General features: G+C 39.9%; 1 protein-coding gene across 3 annotated transcripts in view; it reads left to right on the top strand.

The window, feature by feature from the left end:
• The window catches only part of znf609b (zinc finger protein 609b), a 102,624-nt gene extending 92,620 nt beyond the window's left edge, over window positions 1–10,004 (top strand). Inside the window, exons 6-9 of one of the 3 annotated variants that reach the window (XM_074621922.1) lie at window positions 909–1,275; window positions 3,067–3,447; window positions 3,662–3,740; window positions 5,803–10,004. In XM_074621922.1, coding sequence (XP_074478023.1) covers window positions 909–1,275; window positions 3,067–3,447; window positions 3,662–3,735 — 822 coding nt within the window. In that variant the 3' untranslated portion in view covers window positions 3,736–3,740; window positions 5,803–10,004. Of the gene's footprint in view, window positions 1–905; window positions 1,276–3,066; window positions 3,448–3,661; window positions 3,741–5,802 lie in introns of all 3 variants that reach the window. The other 2 variants (XM_074621916.1, XM_074621932.1) reach the window with 2 other exon arrangements.
• Window positions 10,005–12,162: the final 2,158 nt, after the last annotated feature.

Consider the following 12,162-nt stretch of genomic DNA (forward strand, 5'->3'; position numbering starts at 1 on the left):
TAAACACCAACAAATATGGATAGAAGCAGAGTGTTTCGTTGGATGGAAGCATGTTGTGAATTTTCGAAATGCTAACATCGATCCTTTTTCAATAAATGTTGACTTTTGGACTGAAGACGGAGACTATTACAGTCAGAGACGCTGAGCACCGCATAGCTCGTGTGTAAAAGAGAGAGATAGAAAGAAAGAGAAGGCACACAATGTTTCTGTAAGTTGTTCATAATAATAATTAGAATGTCAACGTTATTAAGCTTCTAAGCTTCAGTACAGCGGTAAACAATAGAGACATATAAAAAGTGGCGACTCCTTACCTTTGAAGCGGTCATAAAGTTTGACGAGTGTGTCCATTCCTCGATTATTTCTATTCCTTTTGTTTGTAAGGGTCCACCAATCAAAAGAATCAAAACTGTTTTTCATTCAAAATTAATCCAAGTTGTGAATTTTGTCATGGGAAGTCCACTACAAAATAAAGGTGTCCCCACCTTTTTCTATTTTCACCCCTTTTCGGCTCGTCCCTAATTTGCAGGTGGGTTTCAACAGGATAAAGAGAGGTGTTGTGTCGTTATACCGTTGCCGTAAAACGAGCGTCGTTAACTGTCTCGGAGCTGCTAAATCAAATGAATGATTTATAACTTATATGTTATTCGATAGCTTAATTTTTATACAAGTGATATTCATACTGGTTTAATTAATCAGTTTGATAGTATTTCCCATCTTTGCTGAGCATGAGTTTTGTGTGAAAGGAATTAAAGGCCTGTCCCATATAGACGCCTGTCCCAAATATACGCCGGTTGAGTTCAGTGATTGAAGCAAATAAAAGCCCGGGCTATTAATTGCAGTGTTAACGGTATTTCAATATGCATATGCTGATTTGTACTGACTTGGACCTTCTTTCCCGCCTTCAGCAGTACCCCGAGAGCCAGAAGCCCCAAGCGGAAGACGAACACCAGCAGCAACAACCTCGATGGAAAGATGAAAGGGACAGAGAGCGGGAACGGGATCGTAAATTAAAGGATGACAGGCCCCGGCCCAAGGACAGTCAAAGTGGGCCCAAGGAGGACGGCAAAGAGGGCAGTGATCCCAGAATCACTTCCGAGGACCACCGGGTCATGAGCAAAGACTCTCGTTCTAATCCCCACATGCAGTTCTCATCACCACTAGCACAGCACCAAGGCTACATGCCCTACATGCATGGTTACCCCTATGGACAAGGCTATGACCCCAACCACCCTGGATACAGGGGCATGCCCTCAGTCATGATGCAGAATTACCCAGGTATGACATTAACTTAACAAATATATGTAAATAGTAGGGGGTTTTAATACACTCCTAGCGAAAAATAATATGCAATATGAAAAATAATTCTATTATATCCTTTTTGTTAATTAGTTTGAACTTATGGCTCGTGAGTTTAATCATTTAGTGCACGTCATCAATGGTTTCTTTTGGTCAAATACATGCCAGACTAGCATGAGCACTGCTTTAGAATGATGATAAAGCTGTTGGCAATACCTACATTTTAAGGTCTGTACTAAGATAGAAAGGCAAACAGAGTCAACATGGCTTGAAGAATTTAATGTCTCGTACTGCTTTTTGAAAACACAATGGCTCTACGGATTTGTTATTGCAGCTTTAGATTGTGTATCAAAACTGTATGTGCCGGTCTCAGCAGGATCTCGGAGTGTTTTTGTGATTATTTCATTCAGAACTGACTCAGATGTAATTTGCAGCAATTTTGGTGTGGTTTTACTAGAAATTGCAGTTATGTTTGAAAATGGTAAAACAGCATGAAATAATTGCGATGATTTGGTGGAGCTTGATGGGGGCAAAACGCAGCATGGGAGTAATCTGCATGGTAGTTTGATAGGTCAAGTCAATCAGGGATTGATTTTGTGGTTCTGAATTGGTATTATTATATGTGGAAAATTTACATATACTTGTAAAACTGAAGTCATCCTTCCATTCTTAAATGGCCAGTGTGTAGCATGTCAGAGGATCTATTTGCAGAAATGGAATATAATATTCAAAACTATGTTTTCATTAGTGTTTAATCACCTGAAACTAAGAATTGTGTTTTCTTTAGCTTAGATTGAGCCCTTCATATCTATATAGGGAGAGGGTCCTCTTCACGGAGTCCACCATTTCTACAGCAGCACAGAACGGACAAACCAAACACTGGCTCTAGAGAGAGCATTTAGTGTTTCTACATTACCTGAAGGCCACCGTAGTTCTCCGACATGTTTGTGAAACTGCGGTAAGGTGAGCCGCAGAGTGCAAAACCGTGGTACCGGCAGCCGCCGTCTGACTTCCGTTGCTCCTAAAGTAGTGTTATTATGGTAAGGATGACCTCTGAGCAAGGCGAACAGCGTTACCACGGTTTTGCACTCGGCGGCTCACTTTACCACAGTCTTGGAAAGGGAGGAGTGAGAGGAGGGGTGCTCAGTTGGTTGCAATCTGCAACCACACCACTAGATGCTACCAAATCCTACAAACTGTACCTTTAAGTTTTGTTGCAGAAATATTGAAGGGGTTGGCAAAATCCACAAATTCCTGGATCAAATTCCTTATATATGTAGCCCAAAGAATAGTATATGTGTATACTAAATGTGGAATAGATAAATAAATACTCAAGTTTTTATTACACCAACATGGCTGCTGATTCACCAGCAGACATGGCAACTGTACTATTGATAGCTTGCAAGGAGAAAAATGGTGGTCTTAAGCCACGTTCCTTGAAATGAAGTGAAAATGCTACATGTTGTAGTTGTGGTCAACCCCATTGCAATATTTACGTGTGTTTTTTTTTTAATTTTCAAGATCAAAATGATCCCATGTTGAGAAAATATGCTGCTACTAGACTGTTAAATGTCAGTACCTGGATTTTAAGTAGTTGATGTGACATTTCGTCCAGAAGTCAAAATGGACTAGTTGGTGACCTGAAATCAATTGTTAACTATTCAGCTTGATTGATGTGAGCATTAAAGAAGAATAGTCAATCATCAATTGTCCCATTTGCTTTCCACAAAAACCTAATTTTGAACCATCGATATTCTTCATCACTCTCAGGTTCGTACCTTCCTGGAGGCTATCCGTTTTCTCCGTATGGCAGCAAAATGGCCGGAGGTGATGAAGGCGGCGACAAATCTCGCGCCAGCCCCACTGTCACCAAAACGGCGGCGGACTCCAAAGCCCTGGATATCCTGCATCAGCACGCCAGCCAGTACAAGAGCAAATCCCCCACAGTAGGTGACAAGCCGCCCCATGAGAGGGAGAGGGAGCAAGACAGAGGAGCCGGGGGAGAGCGAGATCGGGAGAGGGAGCGCGAGAGGGAAAGAGAACGAGACGTGGACCGACCACGTTCCTCGCCCTCCCAGCGCATCATGCCCTCTCACCACCACCTGGGATACCCCCTGCTCTCAGGGCAGTATGACCTGTCCTACGCCACAGGTCAGTCCTCCCATCTCTGCTGTTTGACAATAGATTCACGACACTGAATGTTATGTACTTAATAAGGTACTATATATGTAAAGTAGATTAATGCCAGTTAGATTAAAAAAGCTCCACAGTGCAGAATATTTACTGTAAGTAGATGCAGACTGTTAAATTAGCAATCAGCCATCTAAATTCAGAACCTAAATAGGAATTTTCCAACTCGCCATAGGTCTCTCCTCATCCGCTATTGTTGCCAGCCAACAAGCAGCAACCCCCTCCCTCTACCCACCACCGCGGAGGTGAGAACGGTAAGTCCCCCTTAGTTGGAGAGACAAAAGACTGATGGTGAAAACAAAACACAAACTGACAGCAGTGTTTGCAAAAACCCAACAAATGCAGGTGGCAGACGTCGTGCTTCACATGCAACAAAAATATATAGGTTATGAGCACCGGCACAGATGATACAACCGGTTGTTTCTTTGTCCTGGGTTTATTTGATTTGAAGAGAAAAGAACACGCTGCTCTCTACCACATTTTCTGTTGCCGACTCAGAGGCAGCAACCTGTAAAGAAAACAAATCCTGGCCAAACAAAGCCCTCGCTACTCTGCTGCAATCTAGCACAATATGCAGTGCAGCATTTAGCCCCTTAGCTCATCCATCCTAAGTAGGTCCTCTGAGGACAAGTGGATCACAGTGTTGATAATAGAGACGTGGAATGAGCCCGCCAAGGCGCCAAACCAGAGCAGCCTGCACTGACATCTAGTGGCAGCTCTTTGACATGACATTTGATAAATAAATGATTGGTGTTGATTCAACTTTATGGTCATTTTGGAGGATGCAGTTTGCTGTTCAGAGGTGATTCAATTATTCAGCCTACCTTCATTGATATAAATGGGGTGGAGGAACTTGATAATGGTGTCACATTTTATTTTTTTTACCAGTTTTATATTGTATATGGACATATACTAGGGATTCTTTTATTTATTTATTTATTTTTAGATTTTATTTGAATGCCCTTCCTCCCCCTTTTAATTTATTTTTCTTATTTATTTATATTATTAGGACATTTTGCGTTATTGTTGTTATGCCTTGTCTGTCCATATGTGCGTTGGGGTTTGTATGTATTGTACGATATAACTAAAAGACAATAAATACAGTTTAATAAATGGGTGGACAAAATAATACAAAGTCAGTATAATGTAATTCAGCTAAAAAGCACCACAAACTACATCCTCTAAAATAATCATTAAGTTGAATCAACACCTCTCTAGAGCAGATTGAACAAAAACTGAACATTATATCCTTCATGAAAGTGCAATTTATTACAGGTCTGTTGTACATTAGTTTTAGCTAATAGGTGTAAACTGGTAACTGAGTTTAGGTTAAAGATTGAATACGTTCAAATTAATAACACCCAGTAGTGGAAGGGGTATTCAAATCCTTTACTTAGAAATAACACACAAATATATTGCATTACAAGTTAAAGTACAGTGGTGTTATCAGTAAAATGTACTTCAAGTATCAAAAGTAAAAGTGCTCATTATGCAGACCGGCCCCTTCCAGAGTGGGACGTTAATGTATACATTATATTATTGCATTACTATTATAAAACAGTGTTTTAATGTTGTAGTTGGTCAGAAAATATGTTTTATGTATAAAAGCATCACATTTTTTAAGATCATATATTTTTGTTTGTAAAATATTAATCTATAAAGTAACTAGTACATATGGTTCTCAAATAAATGTGATAGAGTGAAAAGTACAATTATTCAGTAGTAAAGGTGCTATTGATAACTTTGATAACATTCAGCCACTGGATGTCTCATTCTCCCCCGTTACATTGCATTCACTTTACAACAAGTCGTTGCCAGACACTTACTGTCAATCTCAGCCATTTATCTGTTTTTTCCACACTAACTTACGACGCAGAGATACCACGTGATACCAACGTTGTTTTACTATTGACTCACAAGACTTGTTAGAAGTGTGAACCGAACGTCAGATATCTTCCATAAATATAAACAAAACATAGATTTTTGGACCCGCCAAGATTTTAAAAATTATTAATTCACAGTCAAATAATTTTTTTCAGGAAAAGTCCTACTTTTATTTGGCACCTTTCTAAAACCTCTGTGGATGTGTTATTTTTTTTAAATTATTTGTCTACATAAAAATGTTACCAATAAGACCTTTAAGTAACCTAAAGTGAAAAACGTCAGAATTGATCTTAAGTACAGCACTGCCTGCCTCGTACAGAGAAGAGTTACAGAAGTGTATAAAGCTTTTATGAATCAGCACCATGTGATTTCTGTATTTTATGTAAATGATAAAGTGATCTGGTAATAAATAAGTCTTTCTTTCTTTCCCAGGCAAACCTGACCGTCACACCTCAACCCTGCAAAGATTCATGTGACTGGCTCATGTGAGAAGAGAATCTCCCGGGTGTTACCTTTTAGACATCAGTTGAATGGTGTTTCTATATTTTTAGTTCTTCTGCCCCGAGGCTCGGCAGATTGTCGTTTTTTTTGTCCTCCCCTCGTAAATGACCCCAAATTTTCCCAGACCTTGGACTATAACAGGACTGATAATAACCCAGGTTCAAAGCCATCACTCTGCCTCACCACGCAGAGGAAACACCAACCCGCTGATTATCTAGTCTTTGCACTGTCAACAAATACAATGCAAGAAGAGACTATTGGACTGCCAGAACAGCTTTTTTTGTTGTTGTTTTTTTTTCTTTCTTTGACTGCATTGTTTTTTGTCACGCAGAAAGAAGTTGGCAGGGGATTTTGATGAGTTGGGTGGCTGACGGGAAAGGGGAGTCAAACTAAATTAAAGACTGAAAAGAAAAAGTGAATCATATTGAAATGATTTCAGCTCTACGTCTTTGGCTTATTGTATGCCGTGAAACAACAGTATATCCTTAACTTGACAAATGTTTGGCTATATTTCGTGGGGGAGAGGGAATATGGCAACAGCTGCTTTCTTCAGAGACTTGAGAGCCTGAGACTGAAGTTTTTTTCATTTTTCCATCATCATTGTCAATTCCCATCCTCTTCGAACCCTCAGTTCTTGTTTCAGGGATGATGTCGTCATGTTTTTTGCGAAGGGACCGCACACACCTCAATGGAGAATAAACACTATTCATGTTTTCTTTTCTCGGTAATACTTCACCTCTGCTCCATATCATTGTGTTCATCCTTGAATGTGTCTGATGCTGGTATGAGTCCTGTTTTTCCTCACAAATGAAAGGGTCACATCTGTCGTTACGCTCAAGACGGTGAAGCCACATCAGCAAGCGATGAATTTACTTGGCGTTGTCGTCACCACGTTTGGCCACTTGTTGATGTTTTTACTGTAAGGTTGTGCTTCGTTCAGCTCGCCACGTTTTGATTTTCTGTAAACAATGTGAAATCTCACTCAACTCATGTATTTTTCTGCTGTAATATAGACTTTTAGCCGACTTTTTTGTGCATAAATGTTTATATTTATCCCAGCACGCAACTGTTTAAAAGCTGTCACTGTTAAATAGCTTTCAGCCTTCACAGCGTTTAACATTATGTGCTCAGATCATTGTTTCCCAGCTGTGCTTCTTCTTCGCCCCAGCTTTGATTGTCTTGCTGCACTTTTTTCTTTTTTATTCTCTTGGCCTCTACTTTTTTCAAAAACACATCACAAGCTTGGTTCACATTCATCCCAACATGCACCGTGCAATTAGACTGGATCCAGAACTCTGAATCGCTCCACATCTCAGATCTTTCTCAGCGATTCAATGTGCAACTCAAACTGAAAAATAACATGGTAAATCAGTTTGATTTTCAGGCTCTCAAAAAGGGCAAAATGTTCTCTTGGTGCTTCGCTTGCTCCTGTGGCTTCACTATAACACACGTTCACCTCGGACAGTCGGCGTGGGTTTCTTACCAGCGGCGAGCTTTGGATCGACTGGGCCAATGAGTCTGATGCCTCAGACAAACTGCTTTCTTTGTTCAGTTGCCGTCTGTGCTGTTAGGTCAACATACTGGCACATTAAACATGAGAGCATGAAACGAACCCCCCAAAAAAGCTTTCAGCTGCTACTGTTACATGAACCAGTCTGATGCAGACCATGAACTTAAAGGACCAGTGTGTAGGATTTTGTGGCATCTAGTAGTGAGGTTGCAGATTGCAACCAACTGAATACCCCTCTCCCCTCCTTTTCCAAGCCAACCCTGTCTCCTACAAAATTACGTTCCCATACAACTAAACTGCATTCTCAATTACGTTTTGTGTGAAACTTTTTTCTCCCAGATTACGATCACAGTTTTAAACCGTTTTAAACATGAGGTTAACGCATAGACTAGATAGACAACCAAACGCTGAATAAAACATTTTTAGGAGAGCAAAAAGGTTATAATTAACTTTCATGAACTGAAAACACACGGTGAAAGGGTTTGAAAGTTCAAAGACGAAAACATAGACAACTCCCAGACCGGACAACGCCTTGGTAGCGACCTGTCAATCACAAGGTAGCGCCGCCCTAGAAGAAGACTTGAAACTAGCGATTGAGACTATAAACTCATGTTTACAATGTTTACTGAGGTAATAAATCAAGTTAGAAGTAGTCTCATTTTCTCATAGACTTCTTTACAGTCAGACTTCTTTTTGCAACCAGAGGAGTCGCCCCCTGCTGGCTATTAGAAGCGAACTAACATTACAAACGTTTTTGTGACACGTCAAAAACAAATATAATTCCCGACAAAATACATTTCCTTCAAAACGTAATTCACAATGCAGTTTTGTTGTATGGGAACGTAATTTGTTTTGAAGACGAGGCTATTCCAAGCGTGTAGAAGAACCTCCGGTGGTGTGCGGGTGTATTCGTGCCACCAAATTTCAAATTGCCACTTTAACGTAAAAACACAAACGGTTCTCTCTAGAGTCACTGTTTGGTTTGTCCGTTCCGGGCTACTGTAGAAACATGGCGGAGCAACATGGTGGACTCCATGAAAGAGGACCCGCTCCCTATGTAGACATGAAAACACGAAACTAAGAATAGTTTCAGGTGATTATACACTAATGAAACCATAATAATGAGTATTCCATTTCTGCTAATGGATTCCCCTAAATCCTACACACTGGTCCTTTTAAATGTAAAGAAGGGTGAGCCAGTGAAAAGCTCGGAGCAAAAGCTAACATGGTTAAAACAAGTGAAATGGGACCTTGATCACGCACACATGATAGAAGTATGAAGGCTCAAAGTTCAGCTGAGAAGAAGCACGTTGCTCGAGGCTTCCTTCTGGATCTCAAACTGTAAATTCACTTTAACTCTACAGAAAAATCGACAGTCAACGCGGCCCGTTCTACCAGAGGACCCTCTTGGCTTTAAATTACAGTTCTCTTGTACCTCAGGGGTTGGAAGTGAAATTCTATCCAGATGCTATTTGCATTGATTTGAGAGGGTGTCTGTTTATGGGTGAGTTTGTGCTCTGAGCTGGATGTGCTGCTGTAGTGGTTTCATTCATAAATGACAAATTGGCTCAGGAGAGGGACTTGTTAAAAGGTTTTATGCCACAACATGCTGTTGTGGGTTGTGAACAGTCTTTACGTTCCTCTAGAATATCGACCATGTTGACATAAAATTTAATTTCATTGATTTTTACACTTTTAATATTCCCATTGTCGTAGTTTTTTTCTCATTAAATACTGTATGTGATCAAAGCCACCAGTTAATCTCACGTCTAACACCCTCTGAAGTTGGACGTGGAGACGCGACTCACGATTAGGAAACGGCAGCAATTTCAATTTGAGGTTCTCGGACATTCCCAGTAAATAAGTTGACAGTTTCTCGTCCCCAACGGAAGTTTGCAAGATGGTTTATCTTTTTGACTTTTTGCGCATTTTTAAAGAAGAATGGCTGACGTGAAAAAGCTGAATGTGGTGGTGTTTGACTTGTACTTAATCTGTAAGGGTAATCTAGGCAGCTGTGATGTTGTCATTAAAGTCAGTGGGTTTTAGTACCAGCAGACTGCATACAGTACATATAGTTTTATCAGACAATGGTTGTGACAAGTGCATTTGTTCTCTCTCTGAGAGTAGTAATGTTATCTCAGTAGTAAGCAAAGCCCAGTGAAAAATCATATATACTGAAGTGTATGAAAAGCCAGAAAAAGTAATGTTTGCTATCAACATATTGGAAAGTGCTTGGCTCCTGTATTTGTTTCATGGTGAAGAGTATATTTATTGGCCAGCAGTTGTCTCAATTGGTGCCTAGTTGAACATTCTTCTGTGAAAAACACGGAGACACTTGCTCGTTTGTCCTTCTCCCGACCCGACCCGCCTCGCCTACTGTCACACAACCCCACCCAAACCCCCAAACCCCCAGAGTACCAGTTGTGGTGCTTGCAAGGATGTTTACAATGTCTTCATTTTCTTTCTGTGTGAGCGATTCAGAACTCTTCACCCTCTCCTCCTTTCTCCCTCCCTTCAGGAGTTTGTGTAAAGTGTACATTACCATGGTTCTTTTTTATACAATACTCTGTAACTTGCCTTTGTAAATTTGGGCTGGAAAAAAATAAATCTTTTTATGAGACAATCTGTCCTGGGAACTGCTCAATGGCTTCTGCTCTGTGGGATTAAGATGATATAATACTGTTAAATGATTCTAATTTCAGCTACCGCTGAGCACTTCAGTATGTTTGTGCAGGTTTTATCTTCCGATTTGTTCTCACCTTCAGTAAGCAGAATGTTTTTGGCATCATTGGGCAAAAATTCCATAATAACCTTTCAGCATTTTGTAATTCAAGTGTTCTGAGAGATAACTAGACTTCTGCACCTCCTGATGGCTCTGTTTTCAGGCTTTAAAACAATCTAGCCCGTGACAGGAGACTTTGACCAATCACAGGTCATTTCAGAGAGAGAGCGTTCCTATTGGCTGTTCGTTCAACGGAAACAGCTGTCAATCCCTAGCGAACTCCAATCAAACAGTCAAACTAGGCAGCGCTGATCAAATATGAATCAATACTCTGTTACTGTAATGCCTATTTCTGGCCTCACATGTTTTCAGAAACATCTTGTAGTGTACTGTTTAGCTCTAAAATGAGAAAGTTTTCTCCAGCTGGTGGGCGGTGCTTGGTAATTCCTCAATTTATCTCAACATGGCTGCCGGGTCACAAACGTTCTCATTTTACAGCTAAACAGTACGCTACAAAATGTTTCTGAAAACATTTGAGGCGAGAAATAGGCATTACAGTAACAGAATATTGATTCATATTTGATCAGCGCTGCCTAGTTTGACTGTTTGATCGGAGTTTGTGAGTGATTGACAGCTGCTCAGAGATGTAAGGCTCCAGCTCGGCTCTGATTGGTTGTTTTCTTCCGGTCTGTGAAATATTGCAGATGCAGTTAGGAGCACCGGAGGACAACGGAGAACACAGAGGCACTTGATTTTTTTCAGATGTCTCATGCACTACTGTCAGGATAAAGTGACCGTTTTATAAAAATACCTTTTTTAATCATATTTGCTCCAATTCTCCCCACCGCTGCCTTAAACCTGCTTTATAGATCTATCTTTTTACGTTATGGGACCTTTAAAGTTTTTAGTTTAAAGTCACCAGAAATAAGTGTCCAACATTGCCTTTTTTTATTAATATTCCTTTCCTGGAGTAGTCGAACATGATGATGCTGGAAATGCACTTTAGAATATGGAAGCTGCAGTGTGGCGTTTGGCCACAGGAGAGCAGTGTCTCTAAAGAGGCCACACAGTCTCAGCTGGAAACTGCTGACTAACTTCCTGTAGCTGACCAGGTTTGATTTAACACAATATACATGCCGTTTAATACAATATACAGTATATGCTGTTGTTGCTGTTAAGGAAAAACTTGTGCATCTGTGTGAAATGTAAGCTGTTTTTAATGTTTCAGTTTGAGGCAGTGTGTAGTCCTGAATCAGAAGAAAGTAGAATTGACACCTTTGATAATCAACTAATTTCTTAAAGTCTCCTTTTCTCAAAACTGTGTTTTATTATTGTTAACTTCACTGTGCAGAGTCTGTTTTCACATTCATCTGCTGAAGGAGGAACATTTCTCTGTGCTCACCTTAAAGGTGCTCCGTGTCCTGTAAACAAACATGTTTACATTCAGTGTTTCTCATCAAAACTCATTGTGTGTATCTTTGAGCTGGAGTACGTTTAATTCCTCATAAGATATTTGCAAAGTTGTTTTTTAAAAGTATTTTAAATCCAGCATTGTTTACATCCAGCTTGCAGTCTTCTTCCTGTCCTTTGGTGGTGCATTGCAGCATATCTTGGCGTGGTATCGCCACCTGTTGATCAGAGGAATAGCACATCGTAGCACTACTAGAGGTCAAAGACTCCACAGGGAGTTTAACAGTGGTGGAAAGTAACTAAGTACATTTACTCAAGTACTCTACTGAAGTACAATTTTGAGGTATTTGGACTTTAGTTGAGTATTTACATTTTCTGCTGCTTTGTACTTCTACTCCACTACATTTCAGAGGTAAATATTGTACTTTTAACTTCACTTATTTGATAACATCAGATACTTTCAAGACTCAGGTTAATAAATAAGTTATAATATTATTGTATATATTCCCCTGGGATTATATATATAGCTCCACATTTAGCAGCTGCAACATTAAAGTGATGAACACATGAATGCATCAGTAATTATAATCCAGTGGGATAATATATATTATTCTGCATAATGACTACTTTTACTTTTGGTATTTTAAGT

Source organism: Sebastes fasciatus, chromosome 2 (assembly GCF_043250625.1).
Source record: "Sebastes fasciatus isolate fSebFas1 chromosome 2, fSebFas1.pri, whole genome shotgun sequence".
NCBI lineage: Eukaryota > Metazoa > Chordata > Actinopteri > Perciformes > Sebastidae > Sebastes > Sebastes fasciatus.